This window comes from Diplotaxodon limnothrissa, linkage group LG9 (genome assembly GCF_057381915.1).
Source record: "Diplotaxodon limnothrissa isolate DT_005_m linkage group LG9, D_limnothrissa_male_GT1.1, whole genome shotgun sequence".
NCBI lineage: Eukaryota > Metazoa > Chordata > Actinopteri > Cichliformes > Cichlidae > Diplotaxodon > Diplotaxodon limnothrissa.
In genome coordinates this window covers 33,605,790-33,629,514 of record NC_140604.1, presented here as the reverse complement: position 1 = coordinate 33,629,514, position 23,725 = coordinate 33,605,790, and the positions used below count along the sequence as shown (strand labels likewise).

The 23,725-nt window shown below is 42.5% G+C and overlaps 1 protein-coding gene across 4 annotated transcripts; it reads right to left on the bottom strand.

The window, feature by feature from the left end:
* Positions 1-920: 920 nt before the first annotated feature.
* LOC146625971 (uncharacterized) lies at positions 921-5,319 on the bottom strand. 4 transcript variants are annotated; one of them, XM_085363088.1, is made up of 5 exons: positions 5,254-5,319; positions 3,074-3,478; position 2,988; positions 1,461-2,568; positions 921-1,301 (listed from the first exon to the last, which is right to left on the bottom strand). In XM_085363088.1, exons 1-5 carry the CDS (start codon positions 5,269-5,271, stop codon positions 1,037-1,039), a joined length of 1,797 nt encoding a protein of 598 aa, XP_085219214.1. In that variant the 5' UTR covers positions 5,272-5,319; the 3' UTR covers positions 921-1,036. The 4 variants fall into 4 exon arrangements, with proteins under 4 accessions (XP_085219214.1, XP_085219213.1, XP_085219212.1 ...); XM_085363087.1 differs by having other exon boundaries at positions 921-1,522; positions 1,691-3,478; XM_085363086.1 differs by having other exon boundaries at positions 921-2,737; positions 2,822-3,478.
* Positions 5,320-23,725: the final 18,406 nt, after the last annotated feature.

The following is a 23,725-nucleotide window of genomic DNA, read 5'->3' as shown; positions in this document are numbered from 1 at the left end:
CATTCTTAATTTCATTGTTCTTGTGACAATGACAATAAAGTTTCTGATTCTGATTCTTGTTGCAGTATATTAATGACTAACCTCATATTGTGGATGGATTATCTTAGTTGTTCTCCTGACTGAAGTTTGGTCTGTTTACAGCATCCTGCCATGCGATTGCATTTGTCTCTAACCATCAGGAACCTTCACGTTAACTTTTATTGAGTGGAAAAGTGTTAGCGTTCATCCTCCAGCTTTTCTGTTTATGTTATGCTAACATAGCTGTGTCGCTAGCGATCATGTAGCACATTACATACCAGCTAGCCAAACTTCAGTAACCCTACAAACGTCACTGCTGTTTTGTTTCCTGTCTTCATTTATGTTGGAAGTGATAGCAGAGCTGTACGTTTGAATTTTTTCAGAAATCTCTCAGTCAGAACATGCTATATCATGCTTAGGTAACTAGCGAAACTAGCGAGCTAACTTCCGCTAACTTCCTGCTAACTTCTAACTCTGCTAAATGTAATGAATTCTGTTTTCATGGATGCCTGGGTGTTAAACATCATAGTTACACCTGGTAAAGCAACAGCGCTGATTGTTTTATTAAAGATGGAAGAATTTAGACAGTTTTTAACTCCTAGTGATATTCGTTTGACTTCGGGACCTTAAAGGAGTTTAGGACCCAGATTACTCCCAGATTTACAAGCACCTTAGTGCAAAAAAAAATGTGCTTTGTTGTCTATCTGACGAACAAACACCACACCAGTTAAGTTGCACCATTTTTACAAACTAATTCTGGTTCATCCGTTTCACTCAACAATCTGCTTTCCCCCCCATTCTCATTCTCAATTACCACCGTGCTTTTTCGTCACTGCGCATGCACGGTCTACCCATATTCTACCGCAATATTTCATTTTCTTATCGTTGCCTAGCATTGTACCAGTATTACCGTGAACGGTATAATATGGCGCAGCCCTACATGCGAACACAATTTAATGCGAAGAGTTGATCCAAAAAGTCAGTCTTAAATAAGAAGATAACAATATACATACATAACTCACAGTAACTGCACTTGCAGTTTCTTTCTGGTGTGGATCTGTTGGTGGATTTTAAGGTAACGTGGAGCTTTAAAGGTCTTATCACAAACGTCACATTTATAAGGTCTCCCAACAGTGTGGGTAAACATATGGTGTTGTAAGTCTTTATATTTCACAAACAGTTTACCACACTGGTCACAGCAGTAAACGTCATTTCCAGTGTGAATGCGGAGGTGAATATTTCGGCTACTTAGCCAGCGGAAGGTTTTTCCACAAATGTGGCAGCTGTACGCCTTAAATCCGGAGTGGATAACTTGATGATGCTGTAAGTAGGTATGGCGAGCAAAAGCTTTACCACACTGATCACAGCTGTACGCCTTAACTCCACTGTGGCTGAGTTGGTGTGTTTTTAAGCCTCCAGCGTGGGTAAAAGATTTTCCACACAAGTCACAGGTGTATGCTTTAACTCCACTGTGGATGAGTTTGTGTGTTTGTAAGCTAACAGCCTGGGTAAAAGATTTTCCACACAAGTCACAGGTGTATGCTTTAACTCCACTGTGGATAAGTTGGTGTGTTTGTAAGTTAACAGCCTGGGTAAAAGATTTTCCACACAAGTCACAGGTGTATGCTTTAACGCCACTATGGATAAGTTGGTGTGTTTTTAAGCTTCCAACCCAGGTAAAAGATTTTCCACACAAGTCACAGGTGTATGCCTTAACTCCACTGTGGATGAGTTGGTGTGTTTGTAAGTTAACAGCCTGGGTAAAAGATTTTCCACACAAGTCACAGGTGTATGCTTTAACTCCACTGTGGATGAGTTGGTGTGCTTTTAAGCTTTCAGCGTGGGTAAAAGATTTTCCACACAAGTCACAGGTGTACGCTTTAATGCCACTGTGGATGAGTTGGTGTCTTTTTAAGCTTCCAGTGCGGTTAAAAGATTTTCCACACAAGTCACAGGTGTATACTTTAACGCCACTGTGGATGAGTTGGTGTCTTTTTAAGCTAACAGCGTGGGAAAAAGATTTTCCACACAAGTCACAGGTGTACGCTTTAACCCCACTGTGGATGAGTTGGTGTGTTTGTAAGCTTCCAGCCCAGGTAAAAGATTTTCCACACAAGTCACAGGTGTATGCTTTAACGCCACTGTGGATGAGTTGGTGTGTTTTTAAGCTAACAGCCTGGGTAAAAGATTTTCCACACAAGTCACAGGTGTATGCTTTAACTCCACTGTGGATGAGTTGGTGTCTTTTTAAACTTCCAGCCCAGGTAAAAGATTTTCCACACAATTCACAGGTGTACGCTTTAACTCCACTGTGGATGAGTTGGTGTCTTTTTAAGCTTCCAGCGTGGGTAAAAGATTTTCCACACAAGTCACAGGTGTACGCTTTAATTCCACTGTGGATGAGTTGGTGTGTTTGCAAGCTTCCAGCGTGGGTAAAAGATTTTCCACACAAGTCACAGGTGTATGCTTTAACTCCACTGTGGATGAGTTGGTGTGTTTGTAAGCTTCCAGCGTGGGTAAAAGATTTTCCACACAAGTCACAGGTGTACGCTTTAACTCCACTGTGGCTGAGTTGGTGTCTTTTTAAGCTTCCAGTGTGGTTAAAAGATTTTCCACACAAGTCACAGGTGTACACTTTATATCGACTGTGGATGAGTTGGTGTGTTTTCAAGCTTCCAGCCTGGGTAAAAGATTTTCCACACAAGTCACAGGTGTATGCCTTAACTCCACTGTGGATGAGTTGGTGTGCTTTTAAGTTTCCAGCCAGGGTAAAAGATTTTCCACACAAGTCACAGGCGTATGCCTTAACTCCACTGTGGATGAGTTGGTGTGCTTTTAAGCTTCCAGCCTGGGTAAAAGATTTTCCACACAAGTCACAGTTGTATGCTTTAACTCCACTGTGGGTGAGTTGGTGTCTTTTAAAGCTTCCAGCCCAGGTAAAAGATTTTCCACACAAGTCACAGGTGTACGCTTTAACTCCACTGTGGATGAGTTGGTGTGTTTGTAAGCTAAAAGCCTGGGTAAAAGATTTTCCACACAAGTCACAGGTGTACACTTTATATCGACTGTGGATGAGTTGGTGTGTTTTTAAGTTTCCAGCCAGGGTAAAAGATTTTCCACACAAGTCACAGGTGTACACTTTAACTCCACTGTGGATGAGTTGGTGTGTTTTTAAGCTTCCAGCCTGGGTAAAAGATTTTCCACACAAGTCACAGGTGTACGCTTTAACTCCACTGTGGATGATTTTGTGTTTTTTTAAGTTTCCAGCCAGGGTAAAAGATTTTCCACACAAGTCACAGCTGTACGGTTTAACTCCACTGTGGATGAGTTGGTGTGTTTTCAGGTGTTCAGCCTTGGTAAAATCCTTCCCACGCTCATCACAGCTGTATGTTTTCTCTCCCTTTCTTCTGTGAGGTTTGTCGGCCTCCTGAGAGCGCTGACTTCTCGCTCCATGTTGGTCCTGCAGTGACAGAGATACAAACAGAGGCAGTGAGTGAAATGCAGTCTACTTCTTCTTCTTCTTTGTGTTTAACGGCGGTTGACATCCAACGTAAAGGAGCATTACCACCTCTTACTGTTCCGGAGTATGGGTCAGACAGTGAATTTACAAGCTGTATCAAAACAAAAAACAAAAAACAAAAAAAACCCTACACTCTTTCATAAACACCTATATCCTTCAGAAACCCCACCAGTTCCCTCACCTGTGCCCTACTACCCTCCAACACACTCTTCAGATTAAATTCCCCAATTCCCCACTCCTTCAATCTATTCTGCAGAACTTTCCTCTGCACATCATAACCCTTACTGCGGTGTAAGGGTATTACATGCTCTACTGTCTCCATCTCCTCCTGGCACACTCCACAAAGCCCCGTCTCATGTTCTCCTATCATCTGTAGTGTTTTATTCAATGCACAATGTCCCAGTCTAAGCCTGGTAATGACCACCTCATCTCTCCTATTACCCCCATAAAACCTACTCACTGCCACCTCCCTCTTAAGATGATACAATTGCCTGCCCGTACTCCCTGAATCCCACCGCTTCTGCCACTCCTGAACAACCTGCCTCCAAACAATACCTTTTGCTTCAGATCCGCTGCTTGTAATTTCCATCTCAGTCCTATTTTTAGTCAACGCTCTTTTCGCCAACCTATCCACCTTTTCATTTCCATTGATCCCTACATGAGCTGGCAGCCAAAGAAAGTGAATATTGCCACCACAACACCTTATTCTGCTGATAGTCTCCAGAATAGCATACAGCATGCCCTGCCTTGTCTTCGAACAAAATGATTGTAGACTTGAAAGAACAGCTGCCGAGTCAGAACACACTACCACCTGCCTGATTTTCGAACACTCTACCCATTTCAATGCTACCAAAATTGCTACCATTTCAACCGAGTATACTGCCAGTCCATCTGAAGTGCGTCTGTGTATTCCAATATTTTTTGACGGAACTGCTATTCCAAACCCTGTACTTCCAGTAACTGGACTTTTAGCACCATCCGTGAACACATGAATACAGGAGTCCACAGGAGGGGTCTCCAATAATCATGGGGGAACCACAGAGAATACTACTGCAGGACATATTTTAAGTTCATACACCTGACACTCCTTAGCCCACTGATTCCCCACCTTTCCAAAATGATCCTTCTGACTTCTTCCATACTGCCAGCATTCCAAAAGTACCTCCTTTGTGGGATGTGCGTCACCATGACCACCAAGATGAACCCAGTAATTCACCGATACTTGCTTCCTCCTAAGATCTAGGGGCATTTCTCCCATCTCCACCTGTAGGGCACCAACTGGAGACGTCTTAAAAGCTCCACAGCACACTCTAAGGGCTTCCGATTGCAGAACATCTAAACTTCTCAACACATAGGGAGCTGCTGAACCATATGCCACACACCCATAATCAAAGACCGACCTAATTAATGCCTGGTAAAGTCTTTTCAAAGCAGAAGAGCTCGCTCCCCAACCCCTCCCAGCTACACACCTCATAACATTAATAACTTTTTTGCATTTGTTTCAATCCGGTCAATATGCTCCCGCCATGTCAGTCTCAAGTTAAATGCAGTCGTGGAAAAAAACTGAAACTCCATTAGTGGAATCAAAGATGTCAACAAACACGTCGTAGGTGTGTTACCACCACCTTCTGGTGATATTATCACATTACAATTATGAGTTACAATGAGAGTTGTGACGTTCACACAGTTTCAATAACAGAGATATTTTTGCTCACCTTTTGGGTTGAAGTCATTGTTTCCTCTGTAGTGGCTGAGCTGAGTCTAAATGGCTCATCGCCTCCTGATGATCAGCTGGAACAAAAAATATATTTATATGTATTTCATCCTTGACCAAAAGAAGCTGTGATGGAAAGCTCAAATTCAATTCAATTCAATTTTTATTTATATAGCGCCAAATCACAACAAAAGTCGCCTCAAGGCGCTTCATAGATACAGAGAAAAACCCAACAATCATATGACCCCCTATGAGCAAGCACTTTGGCGACAGTGGGAAGGAAAAACTCCCTTTTAACAGGAAGAAACCTCCGGCAGAACCAGGCTCAGGGAGGGCATCTGCTGCGACCGGTTGGGGTGAGAGAAGGAAGACAGGATAAAGACATGCTGTGGAAGAGAGACAGAGGTTAATAACAGATATGATTCAATGCAGAGAGGTCTATTAATACATAGTGAGTGAGAAAGGTGACTGGAAAGGAAAAACTCAATGCATCATGGGAATCCCCCGGCAGCCTACGTCTATTGCAGCATAACTAAGGGAGGATTCAGGGTCACCTGGTCCAGCCCTAACTATATGCTTTAGCAAAAAGGAAAGTTTGAAGCCTAATCTTAAAAGTAGAGATAGTGTCTGTCTCCCGAATCCAAACTGGAAGCTGGTTCAACAGAAGAGGGGCCTGAAAACTGAAGGCTCTCCCTCCCATTCTACTTTTAAATACTCTAGGAACATCAAGTAGGCCTGCAGTGCGAGAGCGAAGTGCTCTAATAGGGTGATATGGTACTACAAGGTCATTAAGATAATATGGGGCCTGATTATTTAAGACCTTGTATGTGAGGAGCAGGATATTGAATTCAATTCTGGACTTAACAGGAAGCCAATGAAGGGAAGCCAAAACAGGAGAAATATGCTCTCTCTTTCTAGTCCCAGCTGCAGCATTTTGGATTAGCTGAAGGCTTTTCAGTGAGTTTTTTGGACATCCTGATAATAATGAATTACAGTAGTCCAGCCTGGAAGTAATAAATGCATGAACTAGTTTTTCAGTGTCACTCTGAAACAGGATATTTCTCATTTTAGAGATGTTGCGCAAATGGAAGAACGCAGTCTTACATATTTGTTTAATATGTGCGTTGAAGGACATGTCCTGGTCAAAAATGACTCCAAGGTTCCTCACAGCGTTACTGGAGGCCAAGTTAATGCCATCCAGAGTAAGAATCTGGTTAGATACCATATTTATAAGCTTTTCAGGGCCGAGTACAATAACCTCAGTTTGATCTGAATTAAGAAGCAGAAAGTTAGCGGCCATCCAGGTCTTTATGTCTTTAAGACATTCCTGCAGTTTAACTAATTGGTGTGTGTCATCTGGCTTCATGGACAGATAGAGCTGGGTGTCATCTGCATAGCAGTGAAAATGTATGCTATGTCTTCTAATGATAGCTTGAAGGCCTGTGGTACATAGCCGATCATTAGAGATAGGTTGATCATATTTAAGATAGAAGAATTAATTAATGGCAGGACTTCTTTAAGCAGTTTTGTAGGAATGGGGTCTAAAAGACACGTTGATGGTTTGGAGGAAGTAATTATTGAAGTTAACTCAGAAAGATCAATTGGAGAAAAAGAGTCTAACTTAACATCAATGGTACTAAGAGTAGCTGTAGATAATATTACATCTGTGGGATGATTATTGGTAATTTTTTCTCTAATGATAAAAATTTTATTTGTGAAGAAGTTCATGAAGTCATTACTAGTTAACGTTAAAGGGATGGTTGGCTCAAAAGAGCTCTGACTGTTTGTCAGCCTGGCTACAGTGCTGAAGAGAAACCTGGGGTTGTTCTTATTTTCTTCAATCAGTGATGAATAGTAAGATGTTCTGGCTTTGCGGAGGGCTTTCTTATAAAGCAGCAAACTATTTCTCCAGGCAAAATGATGATCCTCTAAATTTGTGACATTTCCTCTCCAGATTACGAGTCATCTGCTTTAGGGTATGTGTTTGAGAATTATACCACGGAGTCAGGTACTTCTGATTAGAGACCTTCGTTTTCACAGGAGCTACAGTATCCAGAGTCGTACGTAGTGAGGAGGTGAAATTATTAACAAGATAATCGACCTCTATTGGGGTAGCGTTCAGATAGCTGCTCTGCTCTGTGTTGGTACAGGGCATTGAAGATGATAACAGTGGGTGGATTATATTCTTAAACTTAGTTACAGCGCTTTCAGAAAGACATCTACTTTGATAAAGTCTACTCTCTACCGCTGTGTAATCAATTATTGTAAATGTAAATGTTATCAGGAAATGATCAGACAGGAGAGGGTTTTCAGGAAACACTGTTAAATGTTCAGTTTCTATGCCATATGTTAAAACAAGATCCAGAGTGTGATTAAAGTGGTGGGTGGGTTCTTTTACATTTTGAGAGAAACCAATTGAGTCTAATAACAGATTAAATGCCATGTTGAGGCTGTCATTTTTAGCATCTACATGGATGTTAAAATCACCCACAATAATTATTTTATCTGAGCTCAGAACTAAATTAGATATAAAGTCTGAGAAATCAGACAGAAACTCTGTGTAAGGCCCAGGTGGACGATAGATGATAACAAGTAAGACTGGTTTCTGAGTTTCACAGCTGGGGTGAACAATGTTAAGCATCAGGCTTTCAAATGAATTAAAAGTCTGTCTTGGTCTTTCATTAATTAATAGGCTGGTGTGAAAAATTGCTGCCACACCGCCCCCTCGGCCTGTGCTTCGAGATTTCTGGTAGTTAGAATGACTCGGGGGAGAGTCATTCTAACTAAGTCATTCATGAGAGCATGAGGGTGGGAATGGATGTTTGTATATGTGTGTGCCTGTATTTCTGTGTCTATATGTCAGGTTGGGTGTCAGGCGCCACCTCTCTGGGGACATCTCGGGCCCTCCAAGGTTTGGAGGCCTATCTCCCCCTACCACCACTTCCCCTGCCAGTGGCGGACTCCCTCAGGTGTCGGTGCGTTGGTGGTTCTTTGTGTCCGGGGGTGGGCGTCCAGGTACACACCGGCTCACTCCTTGACGGCCGCTTATCGGGGCCTGGAGCCTGGGGCTCGCTCGGGCCACTTCGGAGGTGGGGTGCCCCCGGCCTCTCGGCCTGGGGCTCGGTCACTCAGGCACGGCTGGCTGCCGGCGGAGCTCACGGGCACATCACTGCAACTCCCCCTGGCTTCTGCTCCGCGGCTGCTGAGTGAGCCCTCATCTGATCTTATGTGCTGCACAATAATGTTTAATATTTAGTATTTACTGTCATATTCCCATATATCATTGTGATGTTGTTTATTCTATTACTCTTGTTCTCTTCTGCTTGTTTTCTTCTTTCTTTCTCAGCAGGTGATCCAGGTGGTTGATATATGCATTTTTTATTTCTTTTTCTTTTTTTTCTTTTTTTTTTTTCTTCTGCTCATTCTGTTGGTTTTTGTTTTTTGTCCTTCTCCCCCGTCCCTCTTCTCAGCTGTTTCTCTTTCCCTCTTTCTTTCTCCCCTTCTTTCCCCCAGTCAAGTCTGTCCCGTATTCAGTAAGTGAAAATAAAATAAACAATAAAAGGTGAATCAAATGGACCATTACGGCAAGGCTGGGATGGTCAATTTGGTAAAGTAAATCCGTTGGGCATCTTTCTTTGCCTTTAGACAACAATTCTGATGGCAAAAGAGCCAAACGGGACAGGCAAAAAGAAAAAGAAAAAAAAAAAAAAAGAATGACTCGGGGGTGTTGATTCATTTAAACTAACATAATCATCCTGCTGCAACCAGGTTTCTGTAAGGCAGAGTAAATCAATTTGTTGATCAATTATTAAGTCATGTACTAACAGAGACTTGGAGGAGAGAGACCTAATATTTAATAATCCACATTTCACTGTTTTACTCTTTGGTTCAGATGTGGATACTGTATTGTTCTTTCTTTGTAATTGTTTATGTTTAAGTTGTTTGTTTTTGGTTTTTAGTTTGTTTTTTGTCTTTTTGGAAGCTGACACAATCTCTATGGAGATGGGTTTTTGGGGTAGCAGGAGGAGAGAAGCTGCAGAGAGGCGTGTAAGACTGCAACTCTGCTTCCTGGTCCCAACTCTGGATAGTCATATTTTGGGGGGTTTAATAAATTGGTCCATATTTCTAGAAATGAGAGCTGCTCCATCCAAAGTAGGATGGATGCCGTCTCTCCTAACAAGACCACATCGTTTCTGGGACACCACTCAGACAGCCAGCAATTTAAGGAGAACATGCGGCTAAACATGTCACTCCTGGTCTGATTGGGGAGGGGACCAGAGAAAACTACAGAGTCCGACATTGTTTTGGCAAAGTTGCACACCGATTCAATATTGATTTTAGTGACCTCCGATTGGCGTAACCGGGTTTCATTACTGCCGACGTGAATTATGATTTTACTGAATTTATGTTTACCCTTAGCCAGCAGTTTTAAATTTCCTTCAATGTCGCCTGCTCTGGCCCCTGGAAGACAATTGACTATGGTTGCCGGTGTCTCTAGCTTCACGTGTCTGAGAACAGAATCACCAATTACCAGAGTTTGACCCCCGGCGGGTGTTTCGCCGAGTGGGGAAAAACGGTTAGACGGTGTACCTGGGGCTTCTGTTTAGGACTATGCTTCCTCCTCACCATCACCCAGCCGCCATCTTTCCCCAGCTGCTTGGGGTCTGCCGGGGAACAGCTAGCGGGGCCTACGCCATCTTCGGCTGCACCAGCTACAGGGGCCTGGCTAGCTATGGGTGAATGAAGGGTGCGAAGCAGAGTCTCCAATTCAGTAATCCTGGCCTCCAGAGCTGCAAATACGCTACATTTGTTACAGATATCATTATTGCTAAAGGAGGCCGAGGAGTAACTAAACATCTGACACAGACCTCTCTGCATTGAATCATATCTGTTATTAACCTCTGTCTCTCTTCCACAGCATGTCTTTATCCTGTCTTCCTTCTCTCACCCCAACCAGTCGCAGCAGATGGCCGCCCCTCCCTGAGCCTGGTTCTGCCGGAGGTTTCTTCCTGTTAAAAGGGGGTTTTTCCTTCTCACTATCGCCAAAGTGCTTGCTCATAGGGGGTCATATGATTGTTGGGTTTGAGGCGACTTTTGTTGTGATTTGGCGTTATATAAATAAAATTGAATTGAATTGAATGAGCAAGAAAGAGCAGGAGGGACAGGTGAAGTAGCCATGGTGCTAACGAGTCGGCTACGAGCTAGGCTAAGCTAGCGAAACAGTACAGAGAAAGTGAGTGAATACTTTGGCTATAAATTAGGTAGTGAGTACACAGAAAGTGTGCTTCGGATGAAGCACGTGAAGATTATACTATGAAAAAGAATGTATTTAAAAGTTGTTAATTAAATTGGTAAGCAAATAAGCTACTCAGAAACACCACTGTGTTTGAGCAGGAACAGGAAGTGATACTATACCGCAGAGCGAGCGAACACCAAGTGACAGCGCCACCAAGAGTCAGGACCACTCAAACTAAATGTCTTCAGTCAGTGTGTCAGCCTTATTAAATTCCGTTCTTTTGAATTCTTTTGGCGACAGAGAAAGACTGGACTCAGAGTGGTCAAGCTAAAAAAAATAAAGATATTTCCGGAAATTGAGGCCTGTCACACTAACACAAGCTCAGGTCTGAAAGCATTAGAAGCCAGAATGGGTATACAGTGGGGCAAAAAAGTATTTAGTCAGCCACCGATTGTGCAAGTTCCCCCACCTAAAATGATGACAGAGGTCAGTAATTTGCACCAGAGGTACACTTCAACTGTGAGAGACAGAATGTGAAAAAAAAATCCATGAATTCACATGGTAGGATTTGTAAAGAATTTATTCGTAAATTAGGGTGGAAAATAAGTATTTGGTCACCTCAAACATGGAAAATCTCTGGCTCTCACAGACCTGTAACGTCTTCTGTAAGAAGCTTTTCTGTCCCCCACTCGTTACCTGTATGAATGGCACCTGTTTGAACTCATCATCTGTATAAAAGACACCTGTCCACAGCCTCAAACAGTCAGACTCCAAACTCCGCCATGGCCAAGACCAAAGAGCTTTCGAAGGACACCAGGAAAAGTATTGTAGACCTGCACCAGACTGGGAAGAGTGAATCTACAATAGGCAAGCAGCTTGGTGTGAAAAAATCAACTGTGGGAGCAATCATCAGAAAATGGAAGACATACAAGACCACTGATAATCTCCCTCGATCTGGAGCTCCACGCAAGATCTCATCCCGTGGGGTCAAAATGATCATGAGAACGGTGAGCAAAGATCCCAGAACCACACGGGGGGACCTGGTGAATGACCTGCAGAGAGCTGGGACCAAAGTAACAAAGGTCACCATCAGTAACACACTACAACGGCAGGGAATCAAATCCCGCAGTGCCAGACGTGTTCCGCTGCTGAAGCCAGTGCATGTCCAGGCCCGTCTGAAGTTTGCCAGAGAACACATGGATGATACAGCAGAGGATTGGGAGAATGTCATGTGGTCAGATGAAACCAAAGTAGAACTTTTTGGTATAAACTCAACTCGTCGTGTTTGGAGGAAGAAGAATACTGAGTTGCATCCCAAGAACACCATACCTACTGTGAAGCATGGGGGTGGAAACATCATGCTATGGGGCTGTTTTTCTGCCAAGGGGACAGGACGACTGATCCGTGTTAAGGACAGAATGAATGGGGCCATGTATCGTGAGATTTTGAGCCAAAACCTCCTTCCATCAGTGAGAACTTTGAAGATGAAACGAGGCTGGGTCTTCCAACATGACAATGATCCAAAACACACCGCCCGGGCAACAAAGCAGTGGCTCCGTAAGAAGCATTTGAAAGTCCTGGAGTGGCCTAGCCAGTCTCCAGACCTCAACCCCATAGAAAATCTGTGGCGGGAGTTGAAAGTCCGTGTTGCTCGGCGACAGCCCCAAAACATCACTGCTCTCGAGAAGATCTGCATGGAGGAATGGGCCAAAATACCAGCTACTGTGTGTGCAAACCTGGTAAAGACCTATAGTAAACGTTTGACCTCTGTTATTGCCAACAAAGGTTATGTTACAAAGTATTGAGTTGTATTTTTGTTATTGACCAAATACTTATTTTCCACCCTGATTTACGAATAAATTCTTTACAAATCCTACCATGTGGATTCATGGATTATTTTTTTTTTTCACATTCTGTCTCTCACAGTTGAAGTGTAGCTCTGGTGCAAATTACTGACCTCTGTCATCATTTTAGGTGGGGGAACTTGCACAATCGGTGGCTGACTAAATACTTTTTTGCCCCACTGTATATATAGTTCTGCTACACATCACACACACAGTTTCGATCAAAACAACTCCTTCTGGTCTGAGTAATGTGTGTGTGTTACTTGGTTCCGCTTTTTCCCTCTGGTTTCCTGTGTTCTATTAATATGGCGCTGCAGCTCTATACTTCCTATTTCTTAACTTCCCCTTACTGAAGCCTCTGTTGCTAGGCGACCTGTCACCCTCTAACCTACCTCTTTCTCACAGACTCACAGTTATTATGCTCAAACTTTCTGTGAGCGAAAGCTCAACTTCTCCCAGCATGCTGAGCTAATGATTAGTTGGTGTTTTTCTCCAAACACTCTCTCACTCTTCTCTCAACGTGTTCACAATAAACTGTGAACAGACACCGAGGAGAGCAGCAGAAGACCTCATTCAGGAGCTAAACTCAACATGAACTGAACTCACAGTAAAGTTAGCTCGGTGCTTACCTTTAGATGAGCCCACAAACCGAGAGAAACTCCGCGATGAAGCCGGAACTCTTTCCAAACACAGGAAACAGATCAGGGAGCAGAGACCCACGTGGCTCACGCTGATCTCAGCTACGATCCAGGAGACAAGGGTGGGCAGATCGATGCAGATATCGATCAGGACGTTGGTAGTGGTTTATGATCGATACTTTAGTTTGTTTCTCTCCTCTAAGTTCACTACTTTACTCCCGTTTCATGAAAAAGCAGCTCTCTCTGCTCGACTCCTCTCCTGCACACATTTGCTCCGCCCCATTTTTCCGACTCTGCTGTGGTTTGTTACTGTGTGGTCACGTGACTCGACTATACATCGTGAGTAGGTGGGGTGTGTTCCAAAAGTATCTCCTCTTTCCTTTTCCTCGGCTCATTTCCTTTTCCTTGATTAAAACGTCCTTTTTGGAAGGAGAATTGCTAAGGACTCAGGAAAAGAGACGAGCGGTGCTGAGAATTGGAACAGCCTCACACTAGTCTCTGTATCAATGTGACACCCTGGAGCGAATCTTATGGACGATCACAAGCGTCACACACCTGGAAATAAAGCATTCTGTCCTTAAATAATGATTTGTGCAATAAAATACAAATTTTAAATCCATTCGCAAAGTAAAGCTTTAAAATAAAACCGTGTTACATTTATACACAGTGTTAGAGCAATGGCATCATCCAACATGGTGGCGTGTGAACATTGCAAGGCTCAGTAGCTGTATCCCAAAACATAAGCCGCATTGTTCGGAGGACCCAGCCTTCGCGGTCTATGTGGGCAGGATCCTTTGAAGACTGAGAAGGCCGGAAATGCGAGGCTGTGAAATGGAACAGTCTATGTAGCTGTTGCTGATCTGTGAGTCTATTGTGCAAGTGGTGTGATATGCCCATGTAGAAAGGACGGCACTGCAACGCTGGACTTGCCCTTACTCTGGGCTCCCTCTTTATTCTGGCAACTGGTAAAAAGAAAACAGCACACAGTCTTCATTAACAGTGTGCAAAGCAACTGCAACATTCAGTTCACCAGCTTGGGAGTTTCTTTTCCTTTTTTTTCTTTCCAAACATAACATATACAACATAACATCAACAAAGGGGGGCAGGGATAGCTCAGTAGGTAGAGCGGTTGCCCCATGATCGCAAGGTCAGGGGTTCGAATCCCCTGAACGGCTACCCTGAGGTACCCTTGAGCAAGGTACCATCCCCACACGCTGCTCCCCGGGCGCTGCACTGGTGGCTGCCCACTGCTTCACTGAGTGAATGGGTTAAATGCAGAGAAGAATTTCCCCACGGGGATCAATAAAAGTGTACATTATCATTATTATTATCAAAGTCTTTCTTTTAAAAGTTCTGGCTGAAACCAAACCTGTGATTGTATAGTAGTGGTATTATTTATTTATTTTTCTCCTTTTTCCTAACCAACAACAACAATAACATATAAAAACAGATTTTCTATTATAAAACAATCATCATTGTTCATCATTTTTTTCCTATACAACAGCATCAATTAAAACTTATACTTAACAGCGCCTACCTGGTACAAAGAAAACAGCACACAGTTGTCATTAACAGTGTGCAAAGCAACTGCAACATTCAGTTCTGTTAAAAAGAATTAGAACAATTACAATCTCATAGAGAAGCATTAGAGCTGAGTGCAAGGCAAGGCAAGGCAAGTTTATTTGTATAGCACAATTCAACAACAAGGTGATTCAAAGTGCTTTACAGAGACATTAGAAACAAGAACAAATAAAAAGCATGATTTAAAATTGATTAAAACAAGCAAATAAACTAACTAACTAATTAACAAACAAACAACAAACAACAGTATATAAAATCAAAACAGATAAAATCAGAACAGTAGATAAAATCAGTAGTTAAATGTAAGTTTTGAAATTTAAGCTTAAAGTGTGGATTTGGTGCTTTATTCAAATGCAGCTGAGAACAGGTGAATCTTCAACCTGGATTTAAATAAACTGAGTGTTTCAGCTGATCTGAGGCTTTCTGGGAGTTTGTTCCAGATATAAGGAGCATAAAAGCTGAATGCAGCTTCTCCGTGTCTGGTTCTGACTCTGGGAACTGATAAAAGACCGGATCCAGATGACCTGAGGGATCTGGAAGGTTCATACTGGGTCAGGAGGTCATTGATGTATTTTGGTCCTAAACCATTCAGAGCTTTATAGACCAGCATCAGAACTTTAAAGTCTATCCTCTGATGGACAGGCAGCCAGTGTAAGGACCTCAGAGCTGGACTGATGTGGTCCACTTTTTTGGTCTTAGTGAGGACTCGAGCAGCAGAGTTCTGAATGAGCTGTAGTTGTCTGACTGATTTTTTAGGTAGACCTGTAAAGATGCTGTTACAGTAATCAAGCCTACTAAAGATGAATGCATGGACTAGTTTTTCCAGGTCCTGTTGAGACATCAGATCTTTTATCCTTGATATATTCTTGAGGTGATAGTAAGCTGACTTTGTTATTGTCTTAATGTGTTTTTCTAAGTTTAGGTCTGCATCCATCACTACACCCAAATTTCTTGCCTGGTTTGTGGTTTTTAGATGTATAGATTGAAGTTCTCTGGTGACCTGTAATCGTTTTTCTTTGGCGCCAAAAACTATTACCTCAGTTTTGTTTTTGTTTAGCTGGAGAAAATTGTGGCACAACCAGTCATTGATTTCCTCAATGCATTTACCAAGAGCCTGTACAGGGCCTCGGTCTCCTGGTGACATTGTGATATATATTTGTGTGTCATCTGCATAGCTGTGATAGTTTATTTTGTTGTTGTTTATAATCTGTGCCAGTGGGAGCATGTAGATGTTAAACAGAAGGGGTCCCAAGATGGAACCTTGGGGAACTCCACATGTGATACTTGTCTGCTCAGATGTGAAGTTACCTATTGATACAAAGTATTTCCTGTTTTCTACGTATGTTTTGAACCAGTTTAGTACAGTTCCTGAAAGACCTGTCCAGTTCTCCAGTCGTTTGAGTAATATGTTGTGGTCAACTGTATCAAATGCTGCACTGAGATCCAGTAAAACTAAGACTGACATTTTTCCACTGTCTGTATTCAGACATATGTCATTAAACACTTTGGTCAGAGCAGTTTCAGTGCTGTGGTTCTGTCTAAAACCTGACTGGAAGGCATCGTAGCAATTATTCTGTTTTAAGAAGTAACTGAGCTGTTGAGAAACTGCTTTTTCAATGATCTTACTTAAAAACGGGAGATTTGAGATCGGCCTGTAGTTGTTCATTTGTGTCTTGTCAAGATTGTCCTTTTTCAGTATAGGTTTGATTACAGCAGTTTTTAGTGATTCTGGAAACACACCTGATAATAAAGAAAAGTTGACGATCTGTAACAGGTCTGACTCTAAAGTCTTTGAGACCTTTTTGAAAAAACTTGTTGGCAGGACATCTAAACAGCAGGAGGAGGAGTTCAGTTGACCTAAGATGTCCTCCAGGTCTTTGCTGTTAATAGGTTGAAACTGTTTCATGGTGTTTAAACAGTTTTTTGGTGGACACAGTACATATCCTGGATCTGCTGTTGATGTAACAATTGCTTGTCTAATTTTTTGGATTTTTTCAGTGAAGAATTTGGCAAAGTCATTGCAGGCCATGGTCGAATGAAGTTCAGCTGCCACTGACACAGGAGGGTTTGTTAGCCTGTCAACTGTAGAAAATAAGACCCGAGCATTATGGCTGTTTTTAGTGATGATGTCAGAGAAGTAGGACCTCCTTGCATTCCTCAGTTGTAAATTATAATTGTGAAGTTTCTCTTTATAAATGTCATAATGAACCTGGAGGTTTGTTTTTCTCCATCTGCGCTCAGCTTTCCTACACTCTCTTTTTTCATTTTTCACCAGTGTGGAGTTTCTCCATGGAGACTTTTTCCTTCCAGAGATAACCTTCACCTTAATGGGAGCAATAGTGTCCATTACATTTAACATGTTAGCATTGAAGCTATTGACGAGCTCATTGACTGACCCTCTGGGCAGGTCAGGTGTTAATGGGAAGACCTGGTTAAAAATTGCACTACTGTGTTCAGTTATACACCGTTTTGTGATCACTGTTGTTGATATATTTGTGTGGGCTGAGATTTTACTTTCAAAGAAAACACAGTAATGATCAGACAGGCCCACATCAGACACAGTAACCTTTGAAATGCTCAGGCCTTTGGAGATCAGTAGGTCAAGAGTGTGTCCTCTATTATGTGTGGCCTCTGTTACATGCTGAGTCAGCCCAAAGTTGCCCAGAGTGTTACTCAGGTCTTTAGTCCCTTTGTCCTGAGGGTTGTCCACATAAATGTTAAAATCCCCAGCAATAATTACACAGTCAAAATCAACACAGATCACAGACAGCAGTTCACTAAGGTCATTAAAAAAGTCTGTGCAGTATTTGGGAGGCCTGTAAACATTAAGAAACACAACTTTGGATGGGGCCTTCAGCTGTAAAGCCACATATTCAAAAGACTGAAAAATTCCAGGAGATAGCTGCTTACATTGAAATGATTCATTAAATAAGACAGCAACCCCTCCTCCTCTCCTGCTCACCCTGGCCTCACTGATAAAACTGTAGGAGGGGTCGTCTCGATGAGAACAGCTCCACTGTTACTTTGGTCCAACCAAGTTTCAGTTAAAAACATAAAATCAAGGCTGTGCTCAGTGATTAAATCATTAATTAAAAATGTTTTCCCAGCTAGAGATCTAATGTTTAATAAAGCCAACTTAAGTGTTTTAGAGGTATTACTTGTCCCCTCGTGTTTGGGAGCAGTCTGTGGCACACAAGGTATGTTTACTATGTTTAAAGATCTTTTAGAGTGCAGCTCTCTGTGTTTTGACCAGGCCACATGTCTCCTGTCACCTAAAAGTACAGAAATTTTAAAACCTTCTAGTAAACAGGGTCCCAGCTTCTCCTGGGAAAAGTCATCACTGCCATAATCCTCACAGCCCGGACCCTTCACACATCACGCATCAGACTGCGGAGACAGGGCATGAAGAGGAACTAAGGGGGGCGAGGCTGGGCAATGTGACTTCGATTGCTCTGTTGAGGGCGGGGCTCGATGGCGAACCTTTGGCCGCTCTGGTGGGGGGTTTATGGGGGACAAAAAGGGATTGGGACGGGGGGTAGATCTGAGCCCAGCATTGACCCGCTCCATCATCTCCTCAGTGAATTTCAGGTGTGGGGAGGAGGGAGAAAGGGAGGGGGAGGAGGGTGATGGCCTGTCAGGGGTTTGGGGGACTGGGGAAGGTCGTGGTCCCTTGTCCTGGTCGTTGGTGTTGTTGAGAGAGTTGGAGGCAAATAGGGACCCCTCTTCTTGCCTTAGATGTCTCTCCTTTCTGAGGCTCTTCCTCAGATGCCATGGATGTCTCTCCTTTCTGAGGCTCTTCCCGGGTGGGGGCAAATGGAGCTCCTCCTCAAGGTTTCTGCTGGGCTTTGTCTGTTCTTGGAGTACTGTTTGTTCCTCTTTATGAGATAACTCCTCGTTTATCTCAGCCTTGGCACCAAGCACGGATGGATGACGTATGGAATAAAACAAGTTGGAGGTGAACAGTTTCACCCCTGACTTGTTAAAACAGATGCCTGCGTTCCCAAAAAATATTAAAGTTGTCGATAAAGTGCACTGAGTGGTCAGCACATGCTGATATAAGCCATTTATTCAGTGTAAACAACCTGCTGAATCTCTCGTCTCCTCCTCTGACCGGCGGTACAGATCCACTGATGAATACAGCTGCATTCAGAGAGTTTACAGTATTTAATAATCCAGTAAAGTCCCGTTTCAGAACCTCCGACTGTTGTTTGGACACATCGTTTGACCCTGTATGCAGAACAATGTTTGTCACAGTTGGATATTCATCTGCAATTTGAAGAATTCTCTCCTTCAGGTTGTTGACCATATCGTTAGGAAAGCAGAGGACTTTAGTGTTCTTACCGCACATCCTTTGTACATCCTTTACGGCAGAGTCACCCACAATCAGAGTTTCAGGCCTAGCCTTTAGCTTTCCCTGTGGCCTTTCACTTTTCAACAGATTTTCAGACCTTATTTCGCTGCTTTTAGATGGATGGTTGTCCGATATAGATCCAGGGTCCTTTGATAGTGGAGCAAATCTGTTCTGCAGTTTCACATTCAGTTGTTTTGGAGGTTTGTTGTTAACCTTCCTATTCACGGTTGTCCAGTCCTGTTTCCTCCCGTATACAGGGGTAGAAGAGCTTCTCTGTCTCGTAGGAAGTGAAGGCCAGTCGGTTTCGGAGATTTCAGCTCGCTGTGCCCTGCCTGTGATACGTCCTCCCCCTTCCAGGAGACATGATTTATGTCTTGGTTTTGCACCAAGACAGTCTAAGGGGGGATTATCACTTGAGGATTTATAATAATGCACAGAGTCTACTTTCTTGGTCATGTTATCTGTGCTCCTTAGCTGTGTACTAGCTTGCTCATCGCCATTGTTTTGAATCAAAGGCAAGGTTGTTTCATTTCCACACAGTCCATTTACCTCCACGTTTACTTCTAAGCGATGAATTTTTGTCTCCAGTACTGCAATCTTCTGCAGGAGGCTGTGGTAGTCATCTGTGGAGAGGGAAGGCATCTTGTTGCTAGTTAGCCTAGCGGTTAGCACCTTTCCAGGCTATTGAGGCTGCTCGGTGCCCAGACGCTGTAATCAGGCTTCAGCTGTGTCTAGGCCACAGACACACGGAGCGCTGAGGACAAGGTAACCATAAAATGTTGCTGTTTCTGTTAAGAACACTCTAGTCCTAATGATCTACAAGTGTCCAGAAGTTATCGCAGGTAAGCTCACACGGAAAAAAGGGAAAAAATCAGCATAAAAATCAATAAAAATCAATATAAGAAGCAAAGCATTCAAGAGCAAAGAGATGAAGCGTCCACACTCACAAAGGGGAGGAGAAAAAAATCAGAGAAAAAAATGAGAGTGCAAATCAAAAAGCACCTGACTAGCTAACGAGTATTAGCTTAGCATGCTAATTTAAAATGCTACTCGTGAATAAAGTTACTACCCATGCATCAAAATGCCTGTAACTTTCAGGATACATGCTAGTACTGCTTACAATCAAAATACATGTTGACAATTACCACTATAAGAATGTTTTCATTAATACAATTACAAAATTGACAACAGTATCGCTCACTAGCACCTACCACCAGCTTGGGAGTTTTTCTCCTTCGCTGACGCATGCGCTGTGCAGCAATTTGGAACCTTAACAGTTGCAGTTGCTGTGTCTGTCCACCAGGTGGCTCCAACTATTCACAAAGCACATCAATTTTGAGGAAATTCATTAAGCTATTTTCTAACTCTGTTACATCTAGCCTTCAGATTTGCGTCACCAGCTGTGACACCACAGTGTGCCGTTGTTCCTTGCTATCTAAAATATACGAGGACACTGGCGTAAATTCTTGACAGTCTCACACTTGTTTAATCAGTTTTCTGTTTGACGTTCATTCAGCTGTGTCAAAATCCCAGAGGAACCCACCTGATGGATTACTAAAGTTTTATTTAATCTAATCTAATCTAATATCTTTGATCTCAGCCAAACCGATTTATTCCGGTACAAATAAAACACATAAAAAAGTCCAACAATTACTTTTTTAAGTTATCCGAGTGACTTGTATATCATATTTAACCTGAGTAGCGAAAGACAGCGGGGGTCATGTTGGTCATGTGTAAATTACGTTGAGTAGGCTAACCACGTTATTACATTAATGCATGTAAGGTAAAGTAGCAAACACCGTCGTAGTTACATGCGGCTGTCTTCTTGTTTGATGGCAGATACTCCCTTCACCCTGGCCAAAAGAAAGGCCAAAGAAAAAGAGCAAAACAGTTAAACATGAGATGCGATCATGGCTCATGAGTTAGGTGTTCGTCTTGTAATCGGAAGTTTGCCGGTTCGAGCCCCAGCTCAGACAGTCTCAGTCGTTGTGTCCTTGGGCAAGACACTCTACCTACCGCCTACTGGTGATGGCCAGAGGGGCCGATGGCGCAATATGGCAGCCTCGCTTCAGTCAGTCTGCCCCAGGGCAGCTGTGGCTACAACTGTAGTTTGCCTTCACCAGTGTATGAATGTGAGAGCGAATGAATAGTGGAATTGTAAAGTGCTTTGAGGGGTCCCGAAAAGCACTATATAAATGCAATCCGTTATTATTTTTGGACAAGGTTTGTGTTTTTTCCATTGTTTAAGCACTGCTTCCAGCCAAGAGTGATACCATATATGCCCCATAGCTGCAGAAAAGGCTAACATTGTTATCTTTTTACCAAAAAAACAGCTAAACATGAGAGGTTTTTGGACAAAGTTTGTGTTCTCCATTCTTTAAGCACCGGTTTGAGCACTGTTTAGGCACCGGCACAGTTTCAAAAGTACCGGTTTGGCACCGGATAAAACCTAAACAATACCCATGCCTAATGACATGACTACCTTTAACAGACTTTATTTGAACTGGCAGAATGGAAAGAAAACCGCTGTCTCTTCCGGCCCCTGTATGACCACAAATTTTCATAGGAGTTCCATAGTTTCATAGGAGTACATTCTTTGAAAAGGAGGGCTCTCCAAAGGACTCTGGACTTAAACCATTGTTATCAATATGGAGGACAGTGGTATGACCTTTACCACATGTCCTACATGTCAAACGCTTAGCACAGTCCTTACTTATGTGCCCAGCACCTAAGCAACCAAAACACAGCCCTTCCTCCTTCAGAAAAAGCATTTGTCTCTCTGCTTCTTCCGCTGAAACTGTTGACACTCCGTTCGCTCTTCATCTGTAACATCGGTTCCAAAGCCGTGCTTTGTGCACCGATCGTTACTAGAGTAACTGCGTGCCTGTCCCAACCCATCACTAGCCTTCCCTGCGTTTGGGTCTAGCCAGCACACCACACGGGCACGCCGAATTACTGTGTTTAGTTTGCACGTTTCCCCCGATCATGACAGTTATATGTTTTCCTTACATTTTCTGTATGTATATTCTTGGTTGCTGACTTTATATTTTGCACACTCAAAATATTTCCATCATTGGCGAGATTCACACTGCACCTGCAAAGGAAAAATCAAAACCTCATATTCTGTTTGGTAAACACTTTGTGTGTTTTTTTAAATCATGCTGCGGTCAGCGTCAGCATCTAACATAGAGCAAAGAATGCAGTAATCCTCAGTTTTCCCTGAAACACATTCATGGCCATTAGCTTTTAATCAAATATTATTTCTTGAGTAATTAAAATATATTAGTACAGTTTTTCCAGAAATACTTCATGGCAAATTAGTCTCCTGAATTTTTTTAGACGCTGGACACAGCATGGCCTTATTTTTATTACCCTTTGACTCAGCTGTGACCTGCTTTTAATTAGTTCAGGGTCAGTTTCCTTTTCATTAAGTCTTCTTACAAGTACATCAGAATGATCTGCTGTCATGCTAACACAAGTTGACACATGGTTTAACAACATTTCACATCAAAACCACGAAGGGAAGATCAATTGAAATAGTTATATCCAACATTATTATGTTCTAACTTAAGGAAATACACAAAGTGTGACTCTTGAACAAACCTCCTTCAATGTTCAGAATGATCAAAGTGGATAACAAAGACATTTCTCTCAGTCACCTGTTTGTGTTTATGACAAACAAGGTACTAATCAGCAGTGTTGGTCAAGTTACTTGAAAAAAGTAATCAGTAACTAATTACTGATTACTTCCCCAAAAAGTAATCCCGTTACTTTACTGATTACTTATTTTCAAAAGTAATTAATTACTTAGTTACTTTTTAAAAACATGATTTACACCCTGAAGAGGTGATAAAGTGATAGATCTTTCAGCCCAATTCTACTTTTTCTGCATAATCCATCATACAAAATGTGATCAAATGGAAAAGTCTCATTTTAAAACTTGTTTTATTAGTTTTAATCTTTTAACTTTATGCATCAAGCAAAAATGTAATTATATGCAACATTCTCTGACTTGAATAAATTAGTTTAACATTTAAACCTATTTTCTGCACATTCCAGCACATAAAATAAAATATTTTGTGTGTTTACACTCAGTCTTTCAAATAGATGCAAGTAAAACACAGCAGAAAATAAATAAAGTCAAAGACTCAGCGGTCCTGTTGCTCTATTTTCACCTGTAAAGCAGGAGCAGGGTAGGCGGAGGTTTACCCTGGTGCAGGTGTGCCGCGGTCAGTGGAAGAATCCGCGAGTTTCTCTGTGAGTTTCCCATTACGTCGTAGCTACTCGGTGCTTGCTTGGAAGTTTAGGGGTTTTTTCGCTGTAAAAAGAAGTTTTCTTCCCACACACGATGGACACTAATGTTTTTGTCACTTTTTATGGAATCAAACTCAAAGTAAGGTCAGTACTTCCACACTTTAAACGCTGCACGCTCATACTCTCTCCCGCAATCGATATGTGATCCATTGTTGATCTGCACACAGCTGTTGTCACCAACGGCGCACTCGCTTACGTCACTGTCATGAGACATTATCGCAAAGAAATCACGGTTTTAGTAACGCAGAAACGCAGCGTTACTACGGGAAAGTAACGGTAATCTAATTACCGTTTTTGCAATAGTAATCCCTTACTTTACTCGTTACTTGAAAAAAGTAATCAGATTACAGTAACGCGTTACGCGTTACTGCCCATCTCTGCTAATCAGTGTCAGTGCGCCCCAGGGCAACTGTGGCTACAATGTTGTTTCCCATCACCAGTGTGTGAATGTGTTTGTGAATGGGTGGACTGTATGTAGTGTAAAGCACTTTGGGGTCCTTAGGGACTAA